Genomic DNA, 26,395 nt, shown 5'->3' with positions numbered 1-26,395 from the left:
GAAAATCACACAATGTGCATTATGTGTAGTCTATGTGGTTAAATGTGTGGATCTATGCACAAGTGACTGTGTACGTATATGTATGCGTGTGTGTGTGTGTGTGTAGGGGTCATGTTGGGCCCTCTCCCAACCATACAATCTTAGATGTATAATAGCCTGCTTCAGGGGGATAAGAGCACTTGAGGATCAGGCACTTGGGAGAGGAGGCCCTGATGGGGTCTGCCTTTACATTAGTGTCAGTGGCCTGCTGGTACAATCATCTCCTCTCTTCTCCTCCAGTGCTGTGAGCTCTAGGTGGACAGAAGGCGCCCAGAGTCCAGTTGAAACCGGACTGCCCACCAATATGGAAACGGCTATGAGGAGAGACTCTCAGATCATTTACCAATGCCCAGAGGAAGAACAAATGTTTTCTCTTCCTCTCACGCAAACAACATTCAAATTCAATGGATTTCAGCTGATGGCTGCAAGACAGGACTTCTGATCAGCTGGTGTTTGTTGAAGAGCTCAAAATGCAGACAACATTGGAGCTGGGGAAAAAGCTGAAGAGGACTTCAAACAGATTGTGAGAGTTGCTCTCTGCAGGCCGTTCACACTCAGTTCAGACACGGTTGTTCTGCCCAGAGCAGTGGGAAGAGCAGGAGAATAAACACGCAATGAGTGATACCCAAATCAAATTGGGTTGTCACTTGAAAGTAATAGTAAGATTGAGAAGATTAGCAGTTGTTTTACATGCTGTTTGCATTCCCTTAGGGATTTATTTCAGCATTGCTGGTTTCTGGCCTCACTTGTTGAGGAATAACACCCACAGGGAATGAGACTAATATGGGCTTTCAAGTAAATCTGATATGCACAAGAGAGGCCTGTGAGTGAGATACACTCATTCCATTACGCCATCAATCCACAGGCCTGATAACGCCAACTCCAGATAGCAATCTTCAGACTAGTTTGGACCCGTCAGCAATAACGTTTGTTGCAGCTATGATGCTATACAAAAATCTTGTAATCCAGGTGATAGACACGATCCAGAAGTGCAGATGATCTGTATACATACATACATACATACATACATACATACATACATACATACGTGTGACCTACACAAACCGATGTGCCGACATTTTTTCCCCTTTCCTTATTATCAGCCTTATTCATGAGAAGCTTGTCCACACTTTAAAGGAATTATCCGGAGTAAAATGCACTTTAGATCAATTTACGGATGATTGGGAGTACATACGTTGAGTTGACATCAAAATCATGTCATTCGGATGTGTTTTGAGAAAGTTCGATTTTACCGTTTTTAGTCAAAACTCGTTAGCCTGGAAGTGACCAGGGCAAGTCATTTCGCCGCTACAAAACGCTATTTTTATACCTCTTCTACAGTTCCAAACAACATTACACTTACGTGGTGGTGAGTAGAGGGTCCCTAAAGCCAAACCGAAGTATCCCGAGGTCTTTATGTGGTCGGATAGAGAGTCCAGAATGAATTTCATCAAGCCAGTACCTTTCCGAAAATGTTGCTGCTGCAGCTGGCGTCTTTAGGGGAAAGTCCGCAGGAGTCGATTGCCGAGTGTGGAGTAACACGCTCTGGAAATTCACAATTTCGTCGCCGTTTTTTAAAAAAAAAACATAGTCCAGTATTTCTTTCGAAATTGAAATGAAGTTGTATGGACTGGACTATGTTTAAAAAAAATAAATTAAAAAAATGGCGACGAAATAGTGAATTTCCAGAGCGTGTTACTCCACACTCGGCAATCGACTCCTACGGACTTTCCCCTAAAGACGCCAGCTGCAAAAGTGCATTTTACGCCGGATAATTCCTTTAACACCCAATTAAAGTCTCCAGTAAACCTCCCCAATGCAAACACACCCTGTCAGACTAAGAGGGATTTCAGAGACTTTGGGTAAAATCGCGACAGTAATACCTCAGCTGAACGTGGAGAGACGGCACTAACTCCAAGGCCTAATGTACAGTACCAGTGTCAATAAACGAACAAGCGAGAGTGCCTCCTCAAAATAAAAAAAACCTAAGCCATATTCTGGAGTTTGGTGATCCGGGCTTGCTGCTTTTTTGTAGGGGCCCCTTTTAGTAAATTTAATGCAGACCAGCCGCTGAGGGTTTAGGGGCTCATCTCGACACTAACCTGCAGCGTTAACTGATCAGAAAGGGCAATCACAGAGAGATCGGGATCACCTTTCAACAGCCCCTATAGAGGATTAAGGCTGCTATTCTGATCATGATGACCACAACAATATTTTTAGTCTGACCTGACAAATTATGAAAGGAGAAAGAGGCAGCCTGGAATCATATTTAGGACAGGGCTTTCTCTAAGGCAGAATTTCCAACTTGAGGGTTTTGGAAACAAAGTGTTTTTGGTACATAGCTGAATACAGTCAAAGTATGGACGAACATGGTTTTAGTTTTCAACTCCAAAAATGGAACAATGTGGATGTAGACTCTGTTCCAGTCTCTGAAATGCAGGGTGAAAAATGTCAGTTTGGGTGATTAGGACAGCTGACACAAACACACATGCAAAGGCTGTGCAAACCAGTTCAGTTTGGTATGAATGCATGAACTGAGGTTTCAGAATACATTTTGTGGCAGGAATCTGCAACATTTGGTCATTTGTTTTGCCTTAGTAAACCTATAATCAGGAAGCTCATTGGTGCAGCTTTGTAATGGCACTTCTAGCAAAAAGAACGGGTCTACAATGCAAGGGTATAAAGCTGATATAAAGCTAGAATTTTCAAAACATTTTTAAAGTATCATCAGCAAGCTCATTTTAGTTCCCCTTCCAAAAGATCTGAAAGACTTAGTTGGGTATTGAACAAATATTGTGTCAAAACGGTCTTTCTCCCTCATGAAAAATGGCCACAAGACTTGACAAGTCTCCAAACCTCTTCACTTTCGGATTGGGTTGTTCCATGCCAGCAGCCACACCTTAAATTTGCCAAAAACAGAGACTTTGCCTCTCTACGACTATCTACGGTTTCATATTAAGGTAAGCACAAAATATAAAACAGACATTTATCAAATGTTATAGACATGTTCCAATTACTATGGCTACGTTCCCTTCTCATCCATCATCAGTGTGTAAAACAAAGAATTACTATCGAGCTTCTCTTGCAGGATGACAAAACAAGCACAATAAAGATATACAGGCATCTCATTCAATCTAATCATGTCAACTACCTGGCTAATTTGGCTCAAGAAGAGAACATGCATCAGCTCATTTAATTAGGGTCCATCAAGATATGGATTATCATCTATCCTCTTTTGAGACAAAGGTGCAGTGAAAAGCAGTTCAGGAGAATAAATACCTCCATAGAGCCCTTTTAAATCAACAACACTCCTTGTTCAGTACTATTCAGATGCCAGCCTCTTGTCGTTAACACGATAAGCAAACTCTTAGGATGGACAACTTTCATACACTCTGCAAATGGCATCTACCTCCAAGCATATCTGGTTCATCTCAGTGAGGGGCCAAAAAAAGGAGGGAAAGAAAATGGTGAACACTGTTTTGGTTCACACCGTTTCAGTCCTCTGCTTAACTTCCATAAACACAAGAAAGCTGACACACAACAGAGTGCTGTGAGCTGGGACCAAACGGATCCTCCGTGCCAGGTGTGGCTGACACGACACTGGACAAGAACCAAACCATTAGTGGCAAGGTGTGATTTGCATACCAAACAGAAATGAAACTGAGCAAGGTTTTAAAGAACGGCATATTATGGGACAGGATAATTTCTATGGAAGACAAATTATGTGTTGGGAGTCAAATTCTAAATGGAATGCTAAAGACAAGAGGGAAAAAGTAATTGACTTTAGATATTGACTAGGTCTAAAAGATGGAAATATTGTGCAGACACCAAATTCTACATACGACTTTCAGTGCCAACAGACATTAGGAGCATTCATGGACCTTGGGGTAAGCTGTGCGGATCCAGCAGAGCGGGCTGCTTGGCTTCAGCACAGCACGAGTGGGGTTACAAAATATTAGTAAGTTCAGCTGGAAAATCTGAGTCAGTGCTTGACCCGAATTTGAATGTATTTGAACCAATGAATTCTTGAATTTCCCCTGGGGATCAATAAAGTATCTATCTATCTATCTATCTATCTATCTATCTATCTATCTATCTATCTATCTATCTATCTATCTATCTATCTATCTATCTATCTATCTATCGATCGAAGTGGCAGGCACATGGCTGTATGCAGAGCAGAGGGGTGGAGAGCAGATGTGTCTTAAACACAGACAGACCATGCTGTGCCAACACATAGGGGGGCACGCTGGCAAACACTCACATCGGAGTTCTAAGAGCAAACGGAGCTGGCTGATAACCTTTGGGTCTCAGGGTAATTAAAAGGCAATTTTTTCACTGTTGGCACGGTAGGGACTACGGTGGGATGGTGGGAGGAGAAGCGGGTGGGGTGGTCACAAGTTCATTTAAAAAAGATGTCGACAGTTAGGAGCAAACGCTAACAGCTGGGGAGGATGGGGGTGCTGCTTTCTCTGGATTTTGATGGACAGACCAGACCATCCTGCAGACAAAGCCAGACACCCAGCATTCACAAAAAGACGTAGACACCTGTGGTGAATTAGCATTGTGTTCAAGCATAAAATACATTGGTAGGAGGGCTCCTTTCACAGTAAAAGCAGAGGTCCTATGAGACCAGGTGCAAGTCCTGGGGTCTGGGCTACCTTCTGGAGAGGCATGGGTGGGTTGGCGGGAACATTATATGTGAAACAACTGAAGTTCTTTTAGGGGAGCTCTATTTTGATTTAGATCATTAGGGACCACCAACTACCAAACAAACCGCAGGGAACACAGCCATATTATTCTGAAGGTTAAACACCCAGACAGAGGAGGAAGCAATCCCTGCAGATATTATGCAAAAATGGGTGTGGACTAAAAACAGCACACATGGGTTATGGTCCAATCAGCAGTTGGCTCTCGGCGCTTCCAATGACGCTTCATTTCACACTTTCATTAACATTTCTTGCAGCATAAATATTTATAATCCTAAGAACTCGAGACAAATCTTTTCAATTTGGATGAACCTTGTTTAAGCGACACACTGACGTTAGCTACAGTAACGTCAGAATGTACCCATTGAGCGAGCACCAGGATCCTGCTCGCCCTTCCTTCCCCATGGACAGCAGCGTCCATCTTCCACTCGCCCCCATGCAGAGCAGAGCTCTGGACTCCAGAGTGACAAACATAAACAGTAGGGCCGCTGTGCTGGAGGAAATTACCTCCCAGAACCACTGGCACACATCCAGCACAGACACATTCATCTGTTTTCCTCCGGCCCGACTCGCAGAACAGCTCACCAGCACATGGGGGAGGGGGGAGAGGAAGACACGAGCCAGAGACGAGTCGAGCAGTGAGCCAATCAGAACCGAGGGTGAGAGAAGAGCGAGGGAGCATGAGAGGGAGTATGAGAGGAACATGAGGGAGAGGGAGAGAGCGAGCGTCTGAAAGTTTTGAACCTGTGATCATGCTAGGTGATGCGGAGCCGGACTGGGGATTCTTCCAATTTGCCGGGACAAAGGAAATTCTTCGGCAAGGAAAACAGTGAAGTGAGAAGAGAGATATTTGGGATTTTAATTTTTAACACCTCACAGCCAGACAACTTGTCAGGACAACGGTGATGTTTTCTTCTCTTTTTTTTCCCTCCTGTCTTTTTTGCCAGAAATTACAGGACACAAAATTAAGAGCAAGCAAGGGCCACTGACATCTACCTAACGGATAGTGGGTCAGTGCAAACACATAAATGTTTGACACATGAAGACCTTCCACACACGCTGCTGAATCATGGCCGAGAATATATCTGACACACGGAACAATCGCTTAAAAGGGTAAAAGGACTGGATACGATAGCAGGTAAGAACAAAGGAACTGAAGTAAATTTCAATTCAAGTGCCTTCAAAATGGATTTTGAAAAAGACATTTATAGTGATTTAGAACAGTTAGGACAATTTAATGGGTTGAAAAAAAAAAAACTGTATAAATCTAGATAATTACAAGTGCATGCAGATTTCAAACAACGAAGGTGACAATTAAGTACAATCTCTGCTGCAAATCAACTGTTATAAGATTGACAGCTAAATCAATCTAATGCGTTTCAGAAAATTATTGGAATCTGTGAACAAGTTCACATTTAAGGTTGGTACTTTTTTTAAGGTTGGTAATTTTTTTTTTCTTAATTTCAGTTCTACACTTTTCCACATTTACTTTAGAGCAAATCATTTTATGGGTAAAGGACTTAATCTAGGCTGGGGGGGGGGGTATTGTGAGGGTTAAGATATTTGTAAAGAAACGGATAATTAAATATAACTGATAATTATGGGTCTTTTTGACTATTTTGAAATACACCAATTTGAGCTTGAATTTCATAATAATACAAATAAAGGCTAAAGTATTAGGTTAGTTCATGAAAATCTGCTAACTTTCAGGAGGGCACACTTACCAAAGCATAAATTCATATCAGTAAAATATAAAATTTACAAAATCTACAACACAACACACTCAGCCAGAACTGGTAACGGCTCATGGTCACTTCCTAGGTTAATTGCTTCTCTATGGTCTGGACCGAATACTAATGAGCAAACAGGAAAGTCAGATATCGTTTGTTACAATAAATGTCACTCCTCTTTATAGAAATGGCAGTTGAGGAAAATGTGCAGTCATATGTGGGAGAATGGAAGGTTGCAAGAGTGACGATAACAGAAAAAAAAAATGTTTATGTATCCCTCTTTACACCTCTCAGGAGGACCACTAATTCTTTGCGCAACGCAAACCGGATGGGGCCTGCACCATACCAAGCAGCATGACGCAGTACTTAAGGGCCAGCAACCACCATAACTGAAGACACAAGCCGTGGCTAATGGATTACTACAACAATCTAAAGTAGCAGGACAAGAGCACAGACAAAACCAATCTCCTCTTCCCCAAACGAGGGTGACGTTATACAGCTGATGGGAAAGAGGGGGGTCACTTGTGAGCTGTTGCTGCCACCGCACACCTCCCTCCTGTTGCTGGCCCCCACCCCCTGCCCGTCCTGAAGGAGCTCTGTGAACATGCTGGCAAAGCCTGCGGGGACCTCCAGAGCAGAGTGCCTTCTCTCCCTCTTCCACTCACAGCCCGGTCAGCCAGCACGAGCCCTTTGCCCTGCGCCATGTCCCAGAGAGATCAGGTATCCCTGCTGCTGCTGCCCAACACCTCCGACCCCCTGGACTCTAACGCCTCCCTGGTGGAGACGGGTGACGGAGAGGACCCCCTGCCCCTGCGCTGGGCCTCCCTACTCATCCTGCTGGTCATCATTCCCACCATCGGGGGCAACATCCTGGTCATAATGGCCGTGTCGCTGGAGAGGAAGCTGCAGAACGCTACTAACTACTTCCTGATGTCGCTGGCCGTGGCGGACCTGCTGGTGGGCCTCCTGGTGATGCCTCTGGCCCTGCTGAGCGTGCTCTTCAGTAAGTGACCACCCAGTCCCCCTTCCCACTGTCTCCGCACTCCTTAGGCGACTGATGTGCGCGGTCAGAGTTAGTAATCTATCAGTTAGGAGTGTTATGGACTGACTCTGCCCGCTGCTAGCTGCACTGTTGCGTTTGCCTGCCGTCTTGTTCTATTCTATTGTGTCCATTTGTTGGTGCTGCTGTTGTATTTGAGCCAAACTGCTATAAATTCCAATACACCAGTTACGCCGAGATTCTTTATGTATTAAAGAGAATGGTCTCACAAGGCCCTCAAATAATTAAAATAGGCAACTTTCAAGCGCCTTCTGTGTCTGAAAATTACGTAATTTAGAAAAGAAAAGTTTATAAATAAAAAAAAAGAACTCCATGAGTGTCAGAAAATCCAAACAGCATTGCTGACCAAATCATAAATAAATAAATAAATAAATAAATAAATAAATAAAAAAAATAGTGCTATACACATACACACCCCCACGCTGAGGGTGTAATTAAACTGGTGCAGTGAATCTGCAAGTTGCTGACCCTGTCCTTCGTGCGCTGCCTGATAAATCCTCACATAAACATCTCTCCATCCAGCCGGGGAACTCAGGCACGCTTACAGTGAGATGGAGAGCAGATCAGACTCTAGCCTCCGAAACACTACAAAAAGCAAAGCCATGTGTGCATGCAGCTGTGGTTCTAAAACTGCGGAACCGAAAAGCATCTCTGCCGATGCTTCTGTTGTGCTGTTGGGATCCAGCAGGTCCATTACTTCATCAGTTAGAGCAGTCAAGCTCCAATGGCATGGCATGTGTTTCACCTCCATCACGCACAGGAGTGGTCAGACAGATGTCAGATAGACAATGCTATCAGTATAGGAACCATGTGCTGCTACTCAAGTGGACGCAAAGGGGAAAATACTGAGAAGGGGGAGGGTTACTGCCTCAAATCAATCCATCTCACTTTCAAGCCAGCCGTTGTTGAAAGGAGGAAGGGAGATGGCAGAAACAACAAATACGACGCACATGTCCTTATCTGGGAGGACACCGACCTCACAGCTCACAAAGACGTTTGTGCAATGCGGAGATGAAAAAGAGGCTACATGAAAAGCAGCGGAGCACACGAGAGGCCCTTTGGAATAATTTCAGGATGGGGTGGTGGAGGGGACAGTAGGTCACTGCACTGTACCAAGATATTAGACAGAAGGGACCTGGGGGGGGGGGGGGGGGGGGGGGTCAAGGGAGCCTAAACAGACATAAACAAGACTGTAGTGCTTCACACGGGTCACCAAGCAGAATTGTGCACAAGTCGAGTGACTACAACAAGTGTACTTAGTGGCTTGTGGCGTGGGTGCGCGAAAACATCTGCAACTGGAGAAGATTACAGCAAGATGGGGACTATGTGTGCTTTAAATCACTTCACCAGTCAACGAAGATAAATACACTACTGTCAATCTGAGCACAAAGAACAGTCAGTCATCTACAAGCAAAATTAACCAGTACAGTGTATATTAAACAATGCTGCCGTGAGTTAAACCCATGGACCTGATAATACAGTATTTTAAGTGCATTGCTTACATAGAATATTCTCTGAAAGTGAAGTTCATCAGGCTATTTGCGAACTACCTTTTTAACTTGGACTCTGCTAGACAGTCATATAGTTATACTTTTAAACAACTCCTCTCCAACTGAATTTTGAAACTTTATGAGTATATGGAATACTAGCTATAGGTTTGATGTAAAGCTGGGGGTCAAGGATTTTCACATCTGTGGAGCAGGTGAGCAGATGCATCACCTTGAGCAATTTGCAATGGTAAAGCCATCAAAACTAAATGCTCCACGATTACAGCCGAAACTAGACAAAGCTTTTGAAGCCTTGTCCCCCCACCCCCACCCTTACTTTTTCATAGAAGAGAACATGCAGTGGATCGAAACATGGGAGCCGGCTTACACACCCAGACCACATAGGTGTTTATCTTTAAAGGGGTGAGAAATATTTACGCCAGAGTATTTCCGCCTTGGCAGAAAACATCTGTTGCGATTCTCCATTTCAGGGGAAAAAATGGCGATCGTGAAAAAACACGTATAAGGGGTGTCCCAGACAGGAATGAGACACGAGCCATTTTGGTACTGAAAGCTCCATTATAAAATAACTGTACAGCTGACAGAGCTCCAGAACAGATCTGGGAGCAGTACCTCACACACACATATGTTGAAGCAGTTTGCACTTCCACAGGCATAAGATACATAAGAGATAGATCACTTAATTTGCTGGAATGAAATGGGTTGAAACTCAAATTTGCCAGAGAGAGGGCCACAAGATAAACACGAGGACATAAGAGATTAAATGCTTGTGAGCTCCTGAAGGACCCCATTACAGAAATTGCAGCCTCTCGTCAAATTTAAAAACAAAACATGGCTACAAAGGACCTAAGGAATTTCAGTCAATTTGCTGCAGATCTGATAAAATATGTACAGCCTAAATATTGCAAGTCTGACTTCATCATTCCCAAATACAGTCAACTAACATCATTGTGACTCAGGTCAAGGAACATCTAAGCTTCACAGAGACCTAAAATAACTACAACCACAATGGAAAAAACAACAGACCATATTGATAACAAGAAAGTATCAGCCAGTGTTTTAGTTTAAGTATCAGCCAGTGTTTATACTGTGTTTTATAATTGTGCATAAACAAACCTTTGCCAAATCCACAGATCAGAAACACTGCTTGCCACAAAGGGTTGCAATGAAACATGTTATTAATAAACTAATATTTAAACAAATAAGTATCCCAAGCACATCCTCCCATACAAAAATGCTAGTTTGCAAACTGAAACCTCAAATCTTCTGCTATTTGAATGAAACTAAGCCAAAAGATGTTTTTCAACCACCAAAAGCTCATTTGTCTCAAGCAGACAAAAACAATTCCAGAAACAAATGAATGACCTCCACATCTTCTTTATTGGCACTGCTGTTTTATAGGATATGTACAGACAGAAACTGCAAGCCAAAAGCTTAAAGCCCAGTCAATTTCCCTGAATAAACAATAGCCCTTCATATCTACAAATCTTAGTGGGCAATGTCACCATGGTCTAAGAAAACATTTCATGGGACTAAACCCCTTAAATACTATATTTAAATTACATTTTGGAAAAGGCTTCAAATGACGGCATCTTTAACCAAATTAATTTCAAATGGGACGAAGTCCAACTCAATTAGCTGGCAATGTGCTGTTTGGACCCCAAAATAAACAATGCTACAATGACCGCATATCCAAATCAGGAGTAGCATGAGCTCTTAGTCACTGCAAGAGTCCTTGGAGATGCTGGTCCACTCAGAGACAAATGGGTTCCTAATCATCAGAACCATTTTCCCTCTTCAATCTAATTCTTGAGCCAATAGCATGGGCTGCTCCAATTCTCGATGTAGACTGTAAACTGCAAAAGATCTAAACTTATGACTAATGCACATTTCTGTGTTTTAACACATAAAAAAAATGGAAAAACTGAAGCAAATTATTTTTTTGTTTGTTGTGGCATATAATCTTCAGTTTGGTTGGATGACCAACAAAAACAAATAAAAGTTCAACTAGATCACCTCTAGGTTAATTATTTTGATGGACAATATACTGAACTAAAGAAATAATATGAAATAAAACTATCCCAAACTGCATCATAGTAGAATATTTTTGTGTTACAGTGAAGTTCCATTTTACATTAGCAACAACATCCAATATGTTCCCGTATGAATAAATGCTTTCTGCTCTTTATGCTCCAGACTCTGACTGGCCACTTCCCGAGTTCCTGTGTCCCATTTGGCTCTTCTTGGATGTGCTCTTCTCCACTGCCTCCATCATGCACCTCTGTGCCATCTCCCTAGACCGGTACATAGCCATCAAGAGGCCCATCCAGCACAGCCAGTACAAGTCCCGCGCCAAGGCCATGGCAAAGATTGCAGTTGTATGGTTCATATCGATCGGTAAGCATGTGTGATGGGAGCCAGGGGTAACGCCACATGGATCCCCCTCCCTCTACAGGTGACTAATGTCTGTAGGACTGACGAATGTCTGCTCTCAGCCCCATCGTTGGCCTATTTACGACGTACCTTCTCCTCGGGGTGTCGCGTTTGGTAATGGCTGGGACATTTATCCTCAAAAACAGTCTATATAACCTGAATCTTCTTTAAAAAGTTCAGGCACATGGGCAACTGCTTTATACGAACACATTTGCGAAACCATGCGCAACACATTAAACCTGACATTTAAAGAAGCAACAGGACACATGCCACACCAGAGGAGCAGGAGCCAACAGCCCCAGGCTGTGCAGCAGGAGACGCTGCCGAGAGAAGGCTGGGAACAGCCTGTGAACGTTTGCCATGTTCCCTCACAGGTCAGGGACCGTAAACAGGGAGACATTCAACAGTCATACTCGGGAGACTTCAGAGAGTTATGAGTGTACAGAAATAATCTCAAACAGAAAATCAATTTGTCCCCGATTCAAATAAATGTAAACCAATACCACTAGGGATCATTTGGTGGAGTTCATTGCGCGTTGTGCATATCAAATCTGTCCAGTCTTTGTTTACTCCTTTCTGATTAATGTGTTTTCCCATTATTTCTCACCAAAACTATCTGCGTCAAGCATTTCTTCAACATCCCCTTGTCTTTGAAACTGGACTGCCGCTGACTGACCAGTGAACCCATGTTTACATAAGTGCAATGATTTCCTTTTAATGATTCCCGTCTCAGTTACACAGTGGCTTTTAGAGGAGAAAAACTAAATTAAACACCTCGTGAGCCATGCTCGTTAACATCTAGTCCAGACAATTCCCCTTGGCTGAGCTGTTTGGAGCGAGTCCGCCGTGGTGCAGCGCCTTGGCTAAGACATCCTGGCGGACACAGACAACGCCCCTCCAAAGGCAGGCCCCGTGCTCTCAGGCTCGAGGCACACGGTGTCGGCAATCCTCTGCTTTTTTAGCCTGTGCTGGTTTTGCCGAGCTAAAAGGTAGACGACAGTAGATTAAAAGTAATGACGGCTGCTCAGAGCAATGCAAGTCTCTTGGTCTGTAAAAGACTAATGGATCCTGTGCGGACTTGAGAGGTAGTACATGAGGGGTTGAGTAGTAAATGAAGGGAGCTACCAGTGTTTCCCATACATTGACTTATTTGTGGCGGCCCACCACAATATCAACATTTACCACCACACAATGATTTTCCAGGTTGTACTAAATTGTGCTTAAATTTGGTTAGCATCATAATCACGCTGCGTTAATTTGTTAAAAACTGTTGCATTCAAGTTAATTCTGCAAACCTACCAGCACAAATAGAATTCAATTCTGTGGGAAACACTGAGCTACTATTCCATCATTTCCCTCTAGTCCTTTAAAAGTATGTCTAAATATCAAACAGAGGACCTATTTCCATCTGTGCCAGGGATTAAGAGCAAAAAGTACACTTTCAAAACTCTTCAAGACTTTGTTCAGAGAGCTTCATTATATGACCAATTGTGTTCTTACTTCTACAGGAATTGCCATACCGATTCCCATCAAGGGCCTGAGAAGCTTCCATCACCCAAACAACATCACCTTCAACCAAAACCACACTTGTCTGCTCAAGCAGGACAGTTTCTATGACTTCATCATGTTTGGATCGCTGGCAGCTTTCTTCATACCACTCACCGTAATGATGGTCATATACCTGCTGACCATCCAGGCCTTACGCAAAAAGGCCTACTTGCTCAGGTCACGGGTGACACAACGCTACTCCAGGCCCACCATCTCCACAGTGTGCCAGCGTGAACAACCCAACTCTTCTCCGTCGGACTCCACCAAACAACCCAACTCTTCTCCATCAGACTCCGCCAAACTAGCAATGCTAGAGGGGGTCAAGAGAGAACGAACTGGTAGCCCCCCCAACCCCTTTATGGGTCAGGACATCCCTATGCGCAGACTGTCAACCATGGGTAAAAAGTCCATGCAGAACATCAGCAATGAGCAACGGGCATCAAAGGTGTTGGGGATAGTCTTTCTTCTGTTTGTCGTCATGTGGTGTCCTTTCTTCATCACAAATGTAACAGCAGTACTCTGCAAGAGCTGTGACATTAAGGTGGTGGGTCGGCTCATGGGCATCTTCGAGTGGATTGGCTATGTTTCCTCTGGAGTCAACCCTCTGGTTTACACACTTTTCAACAAGAACTTTCGCGAGGCGTTTGCCCGCTACATCACCTGTAACTACAGTGGAGGGCCCAGGCCCCCGAAAGTGCAGCAAAAGACCCTGACTCGTATTTCCTTTCGTTCCTCCGTGGCTGAGAACTCAAAGCTCTTTATGAAGCATGGTATGAAGAATGGCATCAGCCCAGTGAACTATCAGAGCCCTCTGCGAAGGAGAGCGGCACCAATTCAGTCCTCTACCAGCGTGTTGCTGGACACTTTACTGCTCACAGAGAATGATGACTGCAAGCCGGATGAAAATGTTAGCTATGTGTGACCTTTTGAACTGGATGTCACTAGACACAACAAGGGAAAGTCAGTAAATATTGTGGCTTTCTAAGAACATGACTGGCAACAAAGCTCTTCTAATAGGTGGAAGCATTGATCTGGCAATATAAAGCCTAATGAGTTGAAGGGGCTGAATCAGGACCCAATTGTGGATGTCAGCAGTTGGTGGAATTAAAAAAAAAAAGTGTGGACATTCAGTTCATCTTCTATTCTAACCCAACTTGCTTGCTCTAAGGGCATAAGGGAGATTCAATGTTGACAGTCAGTTGAAGTCAATCAAACACAGCATGGATTATCTTTTGAGCCTTCTATGTACACATGACTTACTGTTCTTGAATGTCACCTGATTTTATTGAAAAGATGAAAGACTATGCTTTTTTGTGCCAAATAAGCAAAAGATTTATACTTTGCCTTTAGAGTCAGATTTTTTATGTTTGGAGAAAAAATGCCAACCAATGATTGTACATGCTAAGTGAGACAAAGACATATGTGGGCAGACTTTGGTGTCCTTGCCAAATAAAATAAATAAAGGTTAGAGACAGAAACATTTCAGGATTCATAGAGAACAACCTTTAAAAATATGCAAAGCTGGGTTTGCCATAACACAGATGTATCTAGTATTAATGACTGTTTATATAAGTTTTCATAATGAACTGCCATGAATACAACAGTGAGAAAAATACTACACCTCAGACAAGATTTTCATTCCTCTACTGTTGCAACAATGTGTAAAAACTAGAATCAGAAGTCATTGTAAAGCTATCTGAATGTAGGTAACCAAAAACACCTCAAACATCCATCATCGGATTTGTGCATGACCCCATAATGGCTATAGCTAGTAATAAAATCTCAACCAGTCTTTCTGTGATTAATCGCCTTTCACGAATGCATCCCAAGTAAAATCCATCAGAAAGACACACGGATTGGGCAGATGAATTAAGGGGGGAAAACAGAGCTTAATCGCATTCTGCCAGCGCCTATTGTGTCTGATACAAGTGACAAAGAACTTTAATATTCAGGGGTCGATGAACTACAATACCATATGCCTCATTGCAAATTTAAGAATTCTCTTCTTGGCCACATAAATGTTAATTAAGGCTGGTAAATCTACTGGGGAGAAGAGCAGAGGAAATTTGGGAGATGGAAATCACTGAAACCTTTGGAACTTTCACACAAGGTATATAGCTCCGTTGGGTACTGCTTTTCTATTTGTCGGAAAGTGCGACTGGAGAACACCTCTGAATTGTGGCAGTTCAGGAGGCTCTCTAAACACAGGAAGGATTTACACAACGTTTATCTTGCAGCCAATTGATCACGGGAATATCACATAACCTTTTTTGGGCTTAAAATAGTCCACCCAGTTCCTCTGCTTGGCCCCAAGCACGGTTACACAGAGCAGAACTGCCTGATGGGTAAATTCATGTCAGGAAGAGAGAAATGGAGCTTCGTGAGCAAATTAAATATAAAAGGGATGAAAAAAGGAGGAGGACTTATTAGGGTACTTCGAGAATTGAGTCGTAATGACCTTTGCCACTGCTCTTCAATTTCACATACTAAACTCATTCTTAGCAAAACAAAGTTTAACGGACACAGACAGCAGTTTACCATATCCCAGCCAAAATAAAACACAAATGTTAGTAATTCGTATGAAATATTGACTTTCAAAAAAATTACGCATTTAACCTTTTTTTTTTTACAAAAATAAAAAGAAGTGGTCATCCATAAAAACACAGAAGCTGTAGTCATTTCCGAGCAACATAAAAATGAAATTTGCAGCTTGTGCATGAAACCATTTCCGCTTGTTAATATAAACAATCCCAATTAGGAAGTCGTTTATTGACAGTGTTTTGACTAATGATAATTAAAATGGCCTACACTCACCGTGCTGAAATATATTTTCAAAATAAATGCACATAAAAAACAAGCAAGCAAGCCAGCCAGCCTCTTTCAATACACAAGGATTACTCCCTAAAAAACACACACACACACAGATCTCTTTCAGACTCTACTCAGCCTAATTAGGGCAATTCACCAGTCAATCACTGTAACTCACTACATAGGGTTTTAGGTCTACAGTACAAAGTTCAACCTGTTTTGAGGGCAAACGAACACCACAATACATCTGGCACACAATGGCAGACAATAAAGCACAAAGTCAACTCAGAAAGAACTTGTTCTGTATAAGAATAGCATCTCAACAATACACACCACAAAACTAGCTATCCGTATTAGGAGCAGAGGGAAGCCATTTCCAGTAATTGCAAATAATGTATGTTTGTTTTTGGATGTTTTCAACATGAAAGCGGGAAGGAATAGACAGCAGTCCGAAAGAAATACCTTACAACGGTTATTTAGTGGTCAACAGTCATTCTGATCTTCATAAACACATTTGGAAAATATTTGAAAAGAATGGAAGGAATTTCTTCTTTGTGCACATATGCAGACTGTCAGACAAACTAGCAAAGTTTTCACAGCCTGACATTCTAAGATGCTTAGCAAAACATGACCTCTAGTGGCTACAGGAAGAAGTGCAGGACAAGAGCAAGAGTGAGTCAAGAACACGATGACACTTACCTAAACAAGATGAAGCCAATGGACTCAACCGCTGCTCTCCTCACATCATCATTTACGTCACTGACCTAAAAAATGCAAAACAATATAAGCATATTTTGAGGCTTTTTGCCTTTATTCAGACAGGACAGTGAAGAGTGACAGGAAGCAAGTGGGAAGGAGATGGAGTGGGATCGGAAAATGACTGTGGGTCAGATTCGAACCTGGTTCCCCAGGTGACCTCGTTGAACGGTGTAGCCACTTGCACCAAATAGTATTTCTAGTAAGTTATTTTCTACTATTTCTAGAAATAGTAATATTTCTCAGAAGGATAGAATAATTCAAAGCATTATATTTGATGGGACATATTTAATGGGAGTGTGGTTGTACTGTGATCTATCTGCAGACTCTTCCTGAAATTAATTTCAAGAAAGATGTGCATAATAATAGGCAGTCAGCAATCTACATAGTGTAGTAGCTAAGGAACTGGGCTAGCATGTAGTAGCCTGAAAAGTTGTGGGTTGAATTCCCAGCTTCCACCGAACAAGGCACTTAACCCCGAGTTGCTCTGGGAAGAATATAACTAATATAATTGACATATGAAAGTTGCTTTGGATAAAAGCATCTGCTACATGAATAAATGTAATGTAAATGGAAAGAGACACGACTTCAATGTACTGGCCTTGTAAAAAAGAAATACTGAAATGATATCATGGCTCACATTTGGCATTGTGATGGTAATATATCAGTGTTTGTCTATTTTGTCTGATTCTGGCTGATACAAGTCAATCAACTCAAGTGACTTTTATTTATATAGCGCATTAAGCACTCCACATACAAGATTACGGGAGAGCAAGAAAGGGGACTTACAGCCACGTGGAGCAGGCGTCGGATGGCCTTGTTGTTCCCGGAGCCGCAGTAGGCCATGGCCACTGTGTACATTCCCGAGCGTCTCAGGATGGGGTCCTGGAGCCACAGAGACACAAAACAGAACATCAGGGTGCCGTCTGCAAAGTGTGGGTGCCCTGTACACTCTGTCACACAGAGCCAACAGTCTGTCTGTTTGTGTTGTGTGTGTGTGTATCCAGCCTATATAATGAACAGTACAGGAGATGTTCAGCCAAATAAATGACTCAGTGTTCTGTGTTGCATGTGTCTGGGACTGCGTGTCTGGATGGGGGCCTTAAAACCAGCCATGTTAATGATACGGTCTCCAAATGTACACAGGTCTGAATACTGGGGTCTTACAGAATCTACAGCGGCATAAAATAACAGGTAAGCCAAAGGTCAAGTACACAGAGCCAGTACAATTAATAGCAATTAAATATTAGATAGACAAAAACACTACAGATGAGGCACATGAAAAGACAGACAAAGCTATACCACACTACACTATAATCTCTTGGGCGATACGATACGTGTGGTCATGAGGTACAAGTACAACAGTTCAGTCAGTGCACAGCAGGAAAACAGGGTAGCATCCCACCCTGGAAACCACTTAGGGCCTGTGGTACCTTGTCTCTGCAGAGGCTTTCGATGAGCGCGTCAGCTTCCTCCATCCTGCCGTACATGACCATGGCGATGCCCACGGCCAGCCCGCGCAGAATCTTCTCGTGCTGGGTCTCCTGGGCGTAGCCTACCATGTCCTCGATAGCCTGGGCCGACTTCGAGCCCAGCATCACCAAGCCCAGACCCAGACCAGCAGCCTCTCCTGTACAGATGCACACGTGAAACAGTTGAGCACAAACACACGCACGCACAAACAGGAAGACGCATCCAGAGGAAAGGCAGGTCACATACACGCGCCATAGACAGGAGGTAGACATGAACAGAAACACAGAAATCAAGACAGGAAAAGAAAGGAGAGAAAAAACAAAACAAATGCAGACTGAAGTGGGGACTGAAGATATGAAGCATTGTTGGGGTTTTGTTATGACAACCGTCTTCTCTTGCAGACACAGCAGAGCAGATAAAAGAGGATGAGCCGAGTCACTAATTACTGGTCAGCTTCCATCAGGCACTGTCCCATGATAAACGCCGGCATTTATTGGGCATCGGGAGCCAACGAGGACATAAACCTGGGCCGCCACTGAGGAATGGGTAAGCTTTCAGAGACTGGCATATGCAAGTGATTAACTATGTTAGCAAATGAGCTACCAAGTCTCTCCTCAGGAAGATGCTTCTCTAAACATCAGCTAGATGGTGTTTATATACAGATCCGCTATAGACATTTTATCACATCCGAGTCGAGATGATAATGAGGGGAAAAATGGCTCGGGATTAATGAGACTCGGCGCTCTATCTGCCCCAGACCATTCATGGTTCTACGGCAGTCTGTTCTTCAGTGTTCCTGAGTAAGACAGTTGCCTTTTGAGCAGTGCTATTGTGATCCACCCACCTGTAACTGCGTCATCTTGATACAGGTTTGACTTCAGAAGATCATAAACATCCTGTCGTGCTGTGCCAAGGGCTGCTAAGCCAAGGCCCAGGGCACCACCATGGCGCACAATCTGTGGAGGAAACCAGATCAATCCAATGGGTTCAACATAATCTGGAAATGTGATTTCCAACAACATAAATGACGGCTCTTTGACACTTACATCGTTGCTGGCATTCTTGAGCTGACTGAGGAGATAGTCAATGATGTCCCCTCCATGGTTGGCATGGATGAGACCCAAGGCGTACAAACCACCACCTTCCTGATAGGCCGAGCCAGGCGAGGTGTCCTTGGGCAGGTATGTGGCCATCAACTGCAATGCTTCTTTTTCATGGCCCTGCACATTAACAGAGGTGAAAATTAGACATTTTAAAACATTCCCTCATAACTGCACTAAGAAAACTTTGTTGAGACATAAAGGTTGACCTTGTGGATGACACCAAGGCTGGCTGTGGCTGTAAATTTGGCCCAGTTGGTCGCCCTTGCGAGCCACTCCAAATTCTCTCTGTTCAAAATGTTTTTAAAAATACATTACCATTTTATGACTCTTTCTGTGTGTAAAGTATAAAGTAAACTTAGTCTTGGTTACTTTCATAAGACCAAATATAAAGGACCCTACCTTAGAAACTGGTCACTTGTGGTTCCTGTATGCATGAAGGAGTTGGCTATGACCGTTGCTGTGTGACACACTGAATTTCGAACAGCATCCTGACACACAAAACAAACACGAAGGACAACTTAGTTGAGGGGGCTTAAAAATGCATCCAAGGCACCAACCAATACTATGAAAGAAAGTGTGTGTTTTTGGCAGGTTGTGTCCACAGTGTAATTCCCACCAGGCCAGGGCGATTTAATACAATCAACATAATATTTAGAATTGCAGGTAAAAAAGTAAGAACTAGAATTATCACATTGTGGTGGTATGTCTCCATAGCCTGGCCCCTGTCCACCAAATATCTCTGCTCATTTTCATCATCAGATACTAGTCTGACTCCTTTCAATGCGTTTACATCTACCTCAGCCATCAGGATGGCAGACTTAATGAAGTAATAAGGCATATTGATAATTCTGCATCCTAGTAGTCAAATTCTATTTTTAAACTTTAAATTGTATAGCATCTGAACTGGATTTATTACAAATGCAATCATTTTCAAATCCCACTTTCTATTCAGCCCTTTGGTGAAATAAACAAAGCATCTGCCCCATTCAACCATCTTACCTTTGTATTTTTCAGAATCATCAAGTCCGTATTGTTATTTCGAATAAGGAACTGGAGATGCAATTCGATTGCCATTTCTCCGCTCAGTATCTTAATCATTTTGGAGTTCTGGTCTTTTGGTTCATCTTTCTGCTAAACAAATAAAAAGCAATTGGTGACAATATCCAAAATGTCAATTCGACATAATAACTTTAAAGCAGTAGTAAAGGGTCTTGATCTAAAACTAGCGAACTAACTACCTAAAAGGCGTGCATAAACCTTGCGAGCACCAACAGCAGCGCTGAGAAAAGCTTGCTAGAGCACTCTAACAGCTGTCCTTGCTAGAGCACTCTAACAGCTGATGTTTAGCAGCATCTTGCTATGAAAGCTTTCCTTACATTTTCACAGGGTTTCCGACCCGGACCACGGAACAACAGAGTGCGTAGCCTGGTCGGCTAGTGGGAATGACAGGTGTTTATCTGTTTATCTGACCATGTGCCATCAAAATTCATTTTGAAGAGGATACATAAACTACTTGCTTTGTATTCAGAAATATCATTTTTTTTGTGGTCAATTTTTTTTATTGTGTTGCATTAACCTGGCTTTTTTGATAGAATATAAAACGTCTTTAGATTATGAATATCTGTTTACGATTCCAAGACACAATAGGAATGTACTCTCACCAAGTCAGCCTTTCCCGCAGGTGAGCTTCCAACTTTGTCTTCAGTCTCCATGGCATCACTACAATATTTTTAATAAAAAAAGATAAGAACATTCCTCTTTTGTACGAGGTTAACGATAATCCAGGTTACATGTGGAGCGAAAGGTACAAGTAGTTCTCAGATGCCATTCTTCCTCACCTATCCTTTTCTGGTGTGGGCACGGTGCCCGTGTTGGTGGAGCCAGGCACAGCAGGGATTGGCGTGCCAACTGTGCGCAGGTTCTGAATGACTGACGAGAGGAACTGTTGGCTGGCGCTCTCATACAGATCAAAGCAGATCTGGTAGGCCATCAGCAGGTTGTCCTCCTTCACTAGCTTCTCCAGGATGTCACTCACTGCTTGTGGGTCATCCAGGAAAATCAAGCACTGGACAAAAACAGGACACAATATACATACCGGTAAGTGGATCCAGCCTTGCATACATGTATAAAAACCCAATGGAAATAGGAAAGGAAAAATATGCCACACATGTTGAGGACCATGGCACATAAATGGCCTTTTCACCATTGTGCTCAGAAAGGAGCAAACAATAAGTTTTGGTTAGTGGTCAGTGGTTACCTGGCAGACATTGATAAAGTCAGGCTTCTCCAGGTTCATGTAGAGTTTCACAAGAACTCTGAGGACCTCATTCCGGAATTTCTTATTCTGCATCAGTGACATGCAGATCTTTAGACTGTAGGCAAGGAGTCCCCCTACATCATTCTAAACACAATGGAAAGGATATTATTATTCTGATCACATAAAAAAAACACATCATATGCTGGTCTTATGAGACAGTATTCTTACTGTTTTCAAGTATAACAACATTACAAGCAGGCAATACTGAGAGAACATTTCAGTTGCTTAACATTTTAAAATACCAAGTTAAATAACACATAAATGTTCTCAACTACATACCGATTCCAAGATGGTTTTCTCGAAGATGTCCAAGCGCCGTGTCTCCAGAGCAATGCCAATGGCCTGCTTGTACTTGTGGTCATCCAGGCACCTCTGGAACATCTTATTAACAATGCCCTCCAAACGGGGATCAATGGTCTTCTTCTCCTCATCCTCTGGCAGCTCAGCATTTTCCACACGCAATTTGGTATAGTGATCAATGCATTTAGCTTAAGACAAATTTTAAAAAACATGTCAAGAATAATTTGTAGCTTATCCAACAAAGTAGCTCAACTTTTACTTTTAATGCTCACCAATAATGGTCTCGACATATTCCGAATCATCTGTCACATTGAAAAGGTCACCAGCACCAAGGGCGTAGTTCAGGGATTCTTCAAAGGCTCCAAGATGATAAAAAACTTTGGAAGCAACAAGAGCTGCAAACTCCCTACTCCGGAATGTCTCATCTTCATACAAAACCTCACTGGACAGGAAAAAGATTCTTTACTACAATTTGACACAGTAAATATTAAGGGTTCATACTGGGATGAAAATAGTGTAAAGAGACATCAGTCAATCATCACTTACATCTTATCAACAGATTCTGAGATCTCAGCCCAGAAGTCATTGACAATGGCATTCAGTTTATGAAGAGCAAATTCCTGTGGACATAATTATGTCAGAATAAGTTTTTTCAGTACACCACTTTCGAGATAGTCTGCCAGTCTCCTGATCTAAAGTGTTCAGTGTTTAGGCCGCACATGTTTACCTTCAGCTTCGGCTCGTCCTCATCCAGGAGGGATATGATTCCAGCTTTAGAGAAAACAAATTATTTAGATCACGGCTGTAAACAGCGACAAACAGCAATAACAGCTGGTCACGTTAGCTAGATACCCATCAAGTATCAAGATAAATGCCTTGCATAACACCTACATGCAACGTGAATCTAGGCTACATCAATCGACATAAAACATTAGCACGATATCTTATTGTTAACGTTACACTCCAATTAGCTGACCTAACGTTACCCAACCATAAAAAGCTCAAATAGATGTCAACAAAAACGGTCCACCACTACCATTTCCCGTTACTGTTATCGTATAATAATAAGAACAACAAAAATGTTGAGAAGCCTGTAACATTAGCTATCTAACATATCTATCATAACATAAGTTAACGTTAGCAAAAGGACTAACATAAATGTTAGCGGTCTAACCCCCACTAAATTACAGAGCAAATTCACTTGTTACCTGAAATATTCACCACATATACGTCTAAAAACAATGTTTAGTCATAATTTAGATCATTGCGGTTCAGACCCATACGCTGACACCAATAAATATTTGATAACTAGCTATGTTAGCTACCGGTAAAATGTCAGTCATCGTTGGCTAGCTAGCTAGTTACCTTCGGTCTGTATGCCAAAAGATAGCTTATGCTAATCTACAGAAGATACTATGCTACCTAGCTACCAAGCAGGCGCTTTGCTTGCCTGATAAAGTGATAACCTAACGTTGGAGATGTAACGTTGGAGATGTTAATTCACATTTACAGCCTGAAAAGCTATTATTACAAACTTCAGACTTTTACAGAAGGAATTCATACATCATTTTAAATCTCCACAGTTAGTTGTCTAACGTTATCCAAGCTAGGATAGCAACTTTGAAGGCTGGCTAGTGACTCAGCTATATCAACTACATTTCTGATCTAAAGAAGATTTGTGCTTACCGGCAGAGGTGATCATATTGTGCTCCTTATTCACCTGCCCAATCTGCACTCACTAAATTGAATCTAAAAAAAAAAACGAGTCTCGACTATATTTCTTCAATTGTAAACCCCGTTAAACCACAGGGGTAAACGTTCACTGCAACTTGTATCACAATGAGCTTTTCTATTGTCAGGACCCTTTCGATCTCAGCTTCTTGCCCAAAACGTGCCTGAATAGAATAACAAATAAACAAATTTCGTAGTTTCATTTGAAAACGTAATTTCATACTAAATAATTCAAACATGAACTATTTTAAACATATTTTGTTTTTAACCACGTGCCATCATTTTTCACACATTCATTCATGCCTATTCTGCTCATCTCCAATCATGCGTTGTGTAGATAGCCTATATGGTCTGATTTTTTGTATGTCAGAGACAGAATATATATATAATCATTATCTGCGAGTTTTGCTTAACTCGTGAAATCTTTAGTCTGTGTTCTTCAATCAAGCCTTGCATTATATACCTTTATGGTTTAATAATACTAACAACAACAACAAAACAAACACACTTAATCTGGTAAAAGGAGACATGTTTAATTTTCGTGAGAGTAAGACAAGTGGTGCTATCCAAAATTATAACAGAATAGTTTCAAAAAGTAATAGTAAAAGCTATGTCTAATGTAATTAACATACAGTAGCCTATAACTTAAAATTATTGCAAAATGCATCATTGTGGCATATCACCACATGCATTTACAACCCATCGACAGCAATACTGAACAAATTGCTAAAGCATAGGGCAAGGCCTACTTGTGAGTCACCTAAAATAAACATAAGATAATTTTTACATTTGACATTCCCAGATCCCAGTTCTCATAATGTATGGGTTACAATGTATTAATGTATTTGCCATAGGCGAGCCACACTGTATTACAAAGTGCCAGAAGTGCCACTGAAACAAATTACTCCAAGTGAGACAAGATATAGCCTATAGATAATTTCAAGTGAGATGAGATATAGCCTATGTTAGATCATTTCAAGTGAGATGAGATCTAGCCTATGTTAGATCATGTCCCTGATGAACTAATTCCATTGGAAAAATCTCCTTGGTGTCCTCTTGACTTTAGTGGGATACCTTCAACAGTTTCCACGGAACCTACAATACAAGGATAGAGAGAATCACCCATGTCACTGAACACTGCCCACTTGTATGCCATAGCCTATGTTCTTTGAATTAATTACTTGCATGTCCATGCGAACTACATACGAGATATGCAGCTACCTCTGGGTTGTCTTCGTTGCCTCCTCCGAGACAAACATTTCAGTGACCAGAGACGGTTGTTTGTCCTCACATTATCTGGAACAGTAGTGGAAAATAGGAAACAATTTCACCATACAGCATAAATAGTCTAGCCTACTAGCTGCATAAATGCATTCTTATGATATGATTTCCAATGTAGGGTATAGAGGTGCTATTAATGCATTCAAAACTTCTTCGTCTCCTGACAATCATTTGACCTTTTTATCACAGTATAGCCTTCTTTGATGTTGTCTGTAAAGATTCCATTCATTGAATGTTGCTGTTCAGCGATACAATTTACACTATAGGCAACAAGAGTCCGTTTTTCCTGGCTAAACATAACATAATTATTCTAGAATATTACTCAACCTGGAGAAAGAGACGAGTGGACAGCTTTGCTGACATGTCTCTTGATAGATATCATTTTTTCCACAGTGTTTGGAATGTATAGACCAGCCCATACGGAGTCACTGGAATGTTTTCGATACACTGAGTGCAGTAAACGTTCCAAAACTTGAACAGACTGAAGTGACCCCCTAGTCTCATCTACGGAGTGGACCAAACCAATCACAGCAGGAAAGTTTGGAGAATGTTTCGTCCGGGCTTTCACGTCCTTCATAATTTCCTTGATGCAGATGTGATTACAATTGCTGCTGATGTATTCGTGCTTGAAAATAAATATTATCATGGCAGAGTCAATTAATCTGGCGGCTGCTGTAGCATTTCTGCTCGACCTAATCGTCCTGTGAATGTCACCATTAACTCCAGGTTCATGTCCGTCCATGGCTAAAACATCCATACCTGCCTTGTCTTGAATGGGTAAAATGTCTTTGATATCTGCCACGTCGTTCAATGTATTGCTCTGGTTTTCAGGACGTGTGTTGTCATTCAAAGTCGTGTTTACAGAGCTAGGATTATGTTTACTGTCGCTGAACATTTCATCAACCAACGTCTGCAATGAAGTGCTTTGATTGCCGTCATTTTTACAGACCTCTCCAATCAGGTAAATCTTCTCCTTGCCACCTATACGGCGTATCGTTTGTTGAAATTCATCTTCAAGCTTTTCTTGCTCGTCACCTTGTCCAGCCCCTGGTGCGGCCATGACTAACCGATTTATTTGAAACACGGTCGATTAGCCTTGGCTTTGTCCCCGTATCATACCAAAATTAAATAATGCACTTTCGGTATTGTTCTTTCAGCAATGCTAGCGAAGGGTTATATCCCATGGCGCGTGCGGGAGCTTCAGTAAATTAAGCTCGCTAAGCTGAAGTCTGGCACTATGTTGTTGCAATGGACTGTGGGACTTTGAGGGTGGAAGTAAGGAACAGCCTCCAATTGGTCAGTTTAGCTAATAGGTGACCATCACATAAAATTTAACTTAGTGCCAATAGTTAACTTTTAATAGGCTATCGTAACTCCCCCTATTTCCACCGGTCCCGTATTTCCACCGTCTTGCGTGTATGTGTCACTTAATATCCATTTCTATACAAACCAAGACAGCGGACACCTATAGAAACGCAACCACGCTCAACATAGGTGTATCTAAATTAGCTATGTACCAAAAATGACATTTTACCGTGACTCGAGGAGCTGTAAACAGTGTTGTAAGGCTGCGTGTACACAACCGCTTGGAGCTCCAGT

At 42.1% G+C, this 26,395-nt stretch overlaps 4 protein-coding genes across 7 annotated transcripts in view; 2 read left to right on the top strand and 2 right to left on the bottom strand.

Annotated features, from left to right (window-relative positions):
- The window catches only part of psmd1 (proteasome 26S subunit, non-ATPase 1), a 41,202-nt gene extending 17,561 nt beyond the window's left edge, over positions 1-23,641 (bottom strand). Inside the window, exons 1-16 of one of the 2 annotated variants that reach the window (XM_042111825.1) lie at positions 23,471-23,641; positions 22,512-22,555; positions 22,331-22,404; positions 22,057-22,226; positions 21,764-21,972; positions 21,425-21,568; positions 21,006-21,232; positions 20,829-20,886; positions 20,167-20,298; positions 19,567-19,655; positions 19,374-19,452; positions 19,111-19,284; positions 18,909-19,020; positions 18,025-18,221; positions 17,381-17,476; positions 16,535-16,599 (exon numbers count right to left, since the gene is read on the bottom strand). In XM_042111825.1, coding sequence (XP_041967759.1) covers positions 16,535-16,599; positions 17,381-17,476; positions 18,025-18,221; positions 18,909-19,020; positions 19,111-19,284; positions 19,374-19,452; positions 19,567-19,655; positions 20,167-20,298; positions 20,829-20,886; positions 21,006-21,232; positions 21,425-21,568; positions 21,764-21,972; positions 22,057-22,226; positions 22,331-22,404; positions 22,512-22,555; positions 23,471-23,486 — 1,886 coding nt within the window. In that variant the 5' untranslated portion in view covers positions 23,487-23,641. The remainder of the gene's footprint in view (positions 1-16,534; positions 16,600-17,380; positions 17,477-18,024; positions 18,222-18,908; positions 19,021-19,110; positions 19,285-19,373; positions 19,453-19,566; positions 19,656-20,166; positions 20,299-20,828; positions 20,887-21,005; positions 21,233-21,424; positions 21,569-21,763; positions 21,973-22,056; positions 22,227-22,330; positions 22,405-22,511; positions 22,556-23,470) is intronic. The other variant, XM_042111826.1, reaches the window with a different exon arrangement.
- htr2b (5-hydroxytryptamine (serotonin) receptor 2B, G protein-coupled) lies at positions 5,209-14,819 on the top strand. Of its 2 annotated transcripts, none has more exons than XM_042111852.1 (5): positions 5,209-5,582; positions 5,696-5,886; positions 6,773-7,481; positions 11,243-11,443; positions 12,988-14,819. In XM_042111852.1, exons 3-5 carry the CDS (start codon positions 7,181-7,183, stop codon positions 13,947-13,949), a joined length of 1,464 nt encoding a protein of 487 aa, XP_041967786.1. In that variant the 5' UTR covers positions 5,209-5,582; positions 5,696-5,886; positions 6,773-7,180; the 3' UTR covers positions 13,950-14,819. The 2 variants fall into 2 exon arrangements, with proteins under 2 accessions (XP_041967786.1, XP_041967785.1); XM_042111851.1 differs by adding an exon at positions 6,132-6,168 and having other exon boundaries at positions 5,209-5,886.
- Positions 23,642-24,027: 386 nt separating the features above from the next.
- On the bottom strand, positions 24,028-26,070 carry LOC121724921. 2 transcript variants are annotated; one of them, XM_042111864.1, is made up of 3 exons: positions 25,124-26,070; positions 24,737-24,811; positions 24,028-24,610 (listed from the first exon to the last, which is right to left on the bottom strand). In XM_042111864.1, the coding sequence occupies exons 1-3, from the start codon at positions 25,854-25,856 to the stop codon at positions 24,522-24,524; spliced, it is 897 nt and encodes a 298-aa protein (XP_041967798.1). In that variant the 5' UTR covers positions 25,857-26,070; the 3' UTR covers positions 24,028-24,521. The 2 variants fall into 2 exon arrangements, with proteins under 2 accessions (XP_041967798.1, XP_041967797.1); XM_042111863.1 differs by having other exon boundaries at positions 24,722-24,811; positions 25,124-26,068.
- ttc14 (tetratricopeptide repeat domain 14) overlaps positions 25,673-26,395 on the top strand; it is an 86,171-nt gene continuing 85,448 nt past the window's right edge. The window contains exon 1 of the mRNA XM_042111834.1: positions 25,673-25,757. The gene's annotated coding sequence lies outside the window, so the exon portion shown is untranslated. The remainder of the gene's footprint in view (positions 25,758-26,395) is intronic.

Source organism: Alosa sapidissima, chromosome 12 (genome assembly GCF_018492685.1).
Source record: "Alosa sapidissima isolate fAloSap1 chromosome 12, fAloSap1.pri, whole genome shotgun sequence".
In the NCBI taxonomy this organism is placed as follows: Eukaryota; Metazoa; Chordata; class Actinopteri; order Clupeiformes; family Clupeidae; genus Alosa; species Alosa sapidissima.
The sequence above is the reverse complement of the archived record's forward strand: the minus strand, read 5'-3'. Positions and strand labels throughout refer to the sequence as shown.

What these genes read in the sequence shown, in the direction of transcription:
- htr2b (XM_042111852.1), top strand. Translation starts at nt 7,181, where the DNA reads ATGTCCCAGAGAGATCAGGTATCCCTGCTGCTGCTGCCCAACACCTCC. An exon ending in CCTGCTGAGCGTGCTCTTCA is followed by an intron (nt 7,482 to 11,242) that starts GTAAGTGACCAC and finishes TTTATGCTCCAG; the next exon opens with ACTCTGACTGGCCACTTCCC. An exon ending in TGTATGGTTCATATCGATCG is followed by an intron (nt 11,444 to 12,987) that starts GTAAGCATGTGT and finishes TTACTTCTACAG; the next exon opens with GAATTGCCATACCGATTCCC.
- LOC121724921 (XM_042111863.1), bottom strand. Translation starts at nt 25,856, where the DNA reads ATGGCCGCACCAGGGGCTGGACAAGGTGACGAGCAAGAAAAGCTTGAA. An exon ending in CCACTCGTCTCTTTCTCCAG is followed by an intron (nt 24,812 to 25,123) that starts GTTGAGTAATAT and finishes CTACTGTTCCAG; the next exon opens with ATAATGTGAGGACAAACAAC. An exon ending in CAGAGGTAGCTGCATATCTC is followed by an intron (nt 24,611 to 24,721) that starts GTATGTAGTTCG and finishes CTTGTATTGTAG; the next exon opens with GTTCCGTGGAAACTGTTGAA.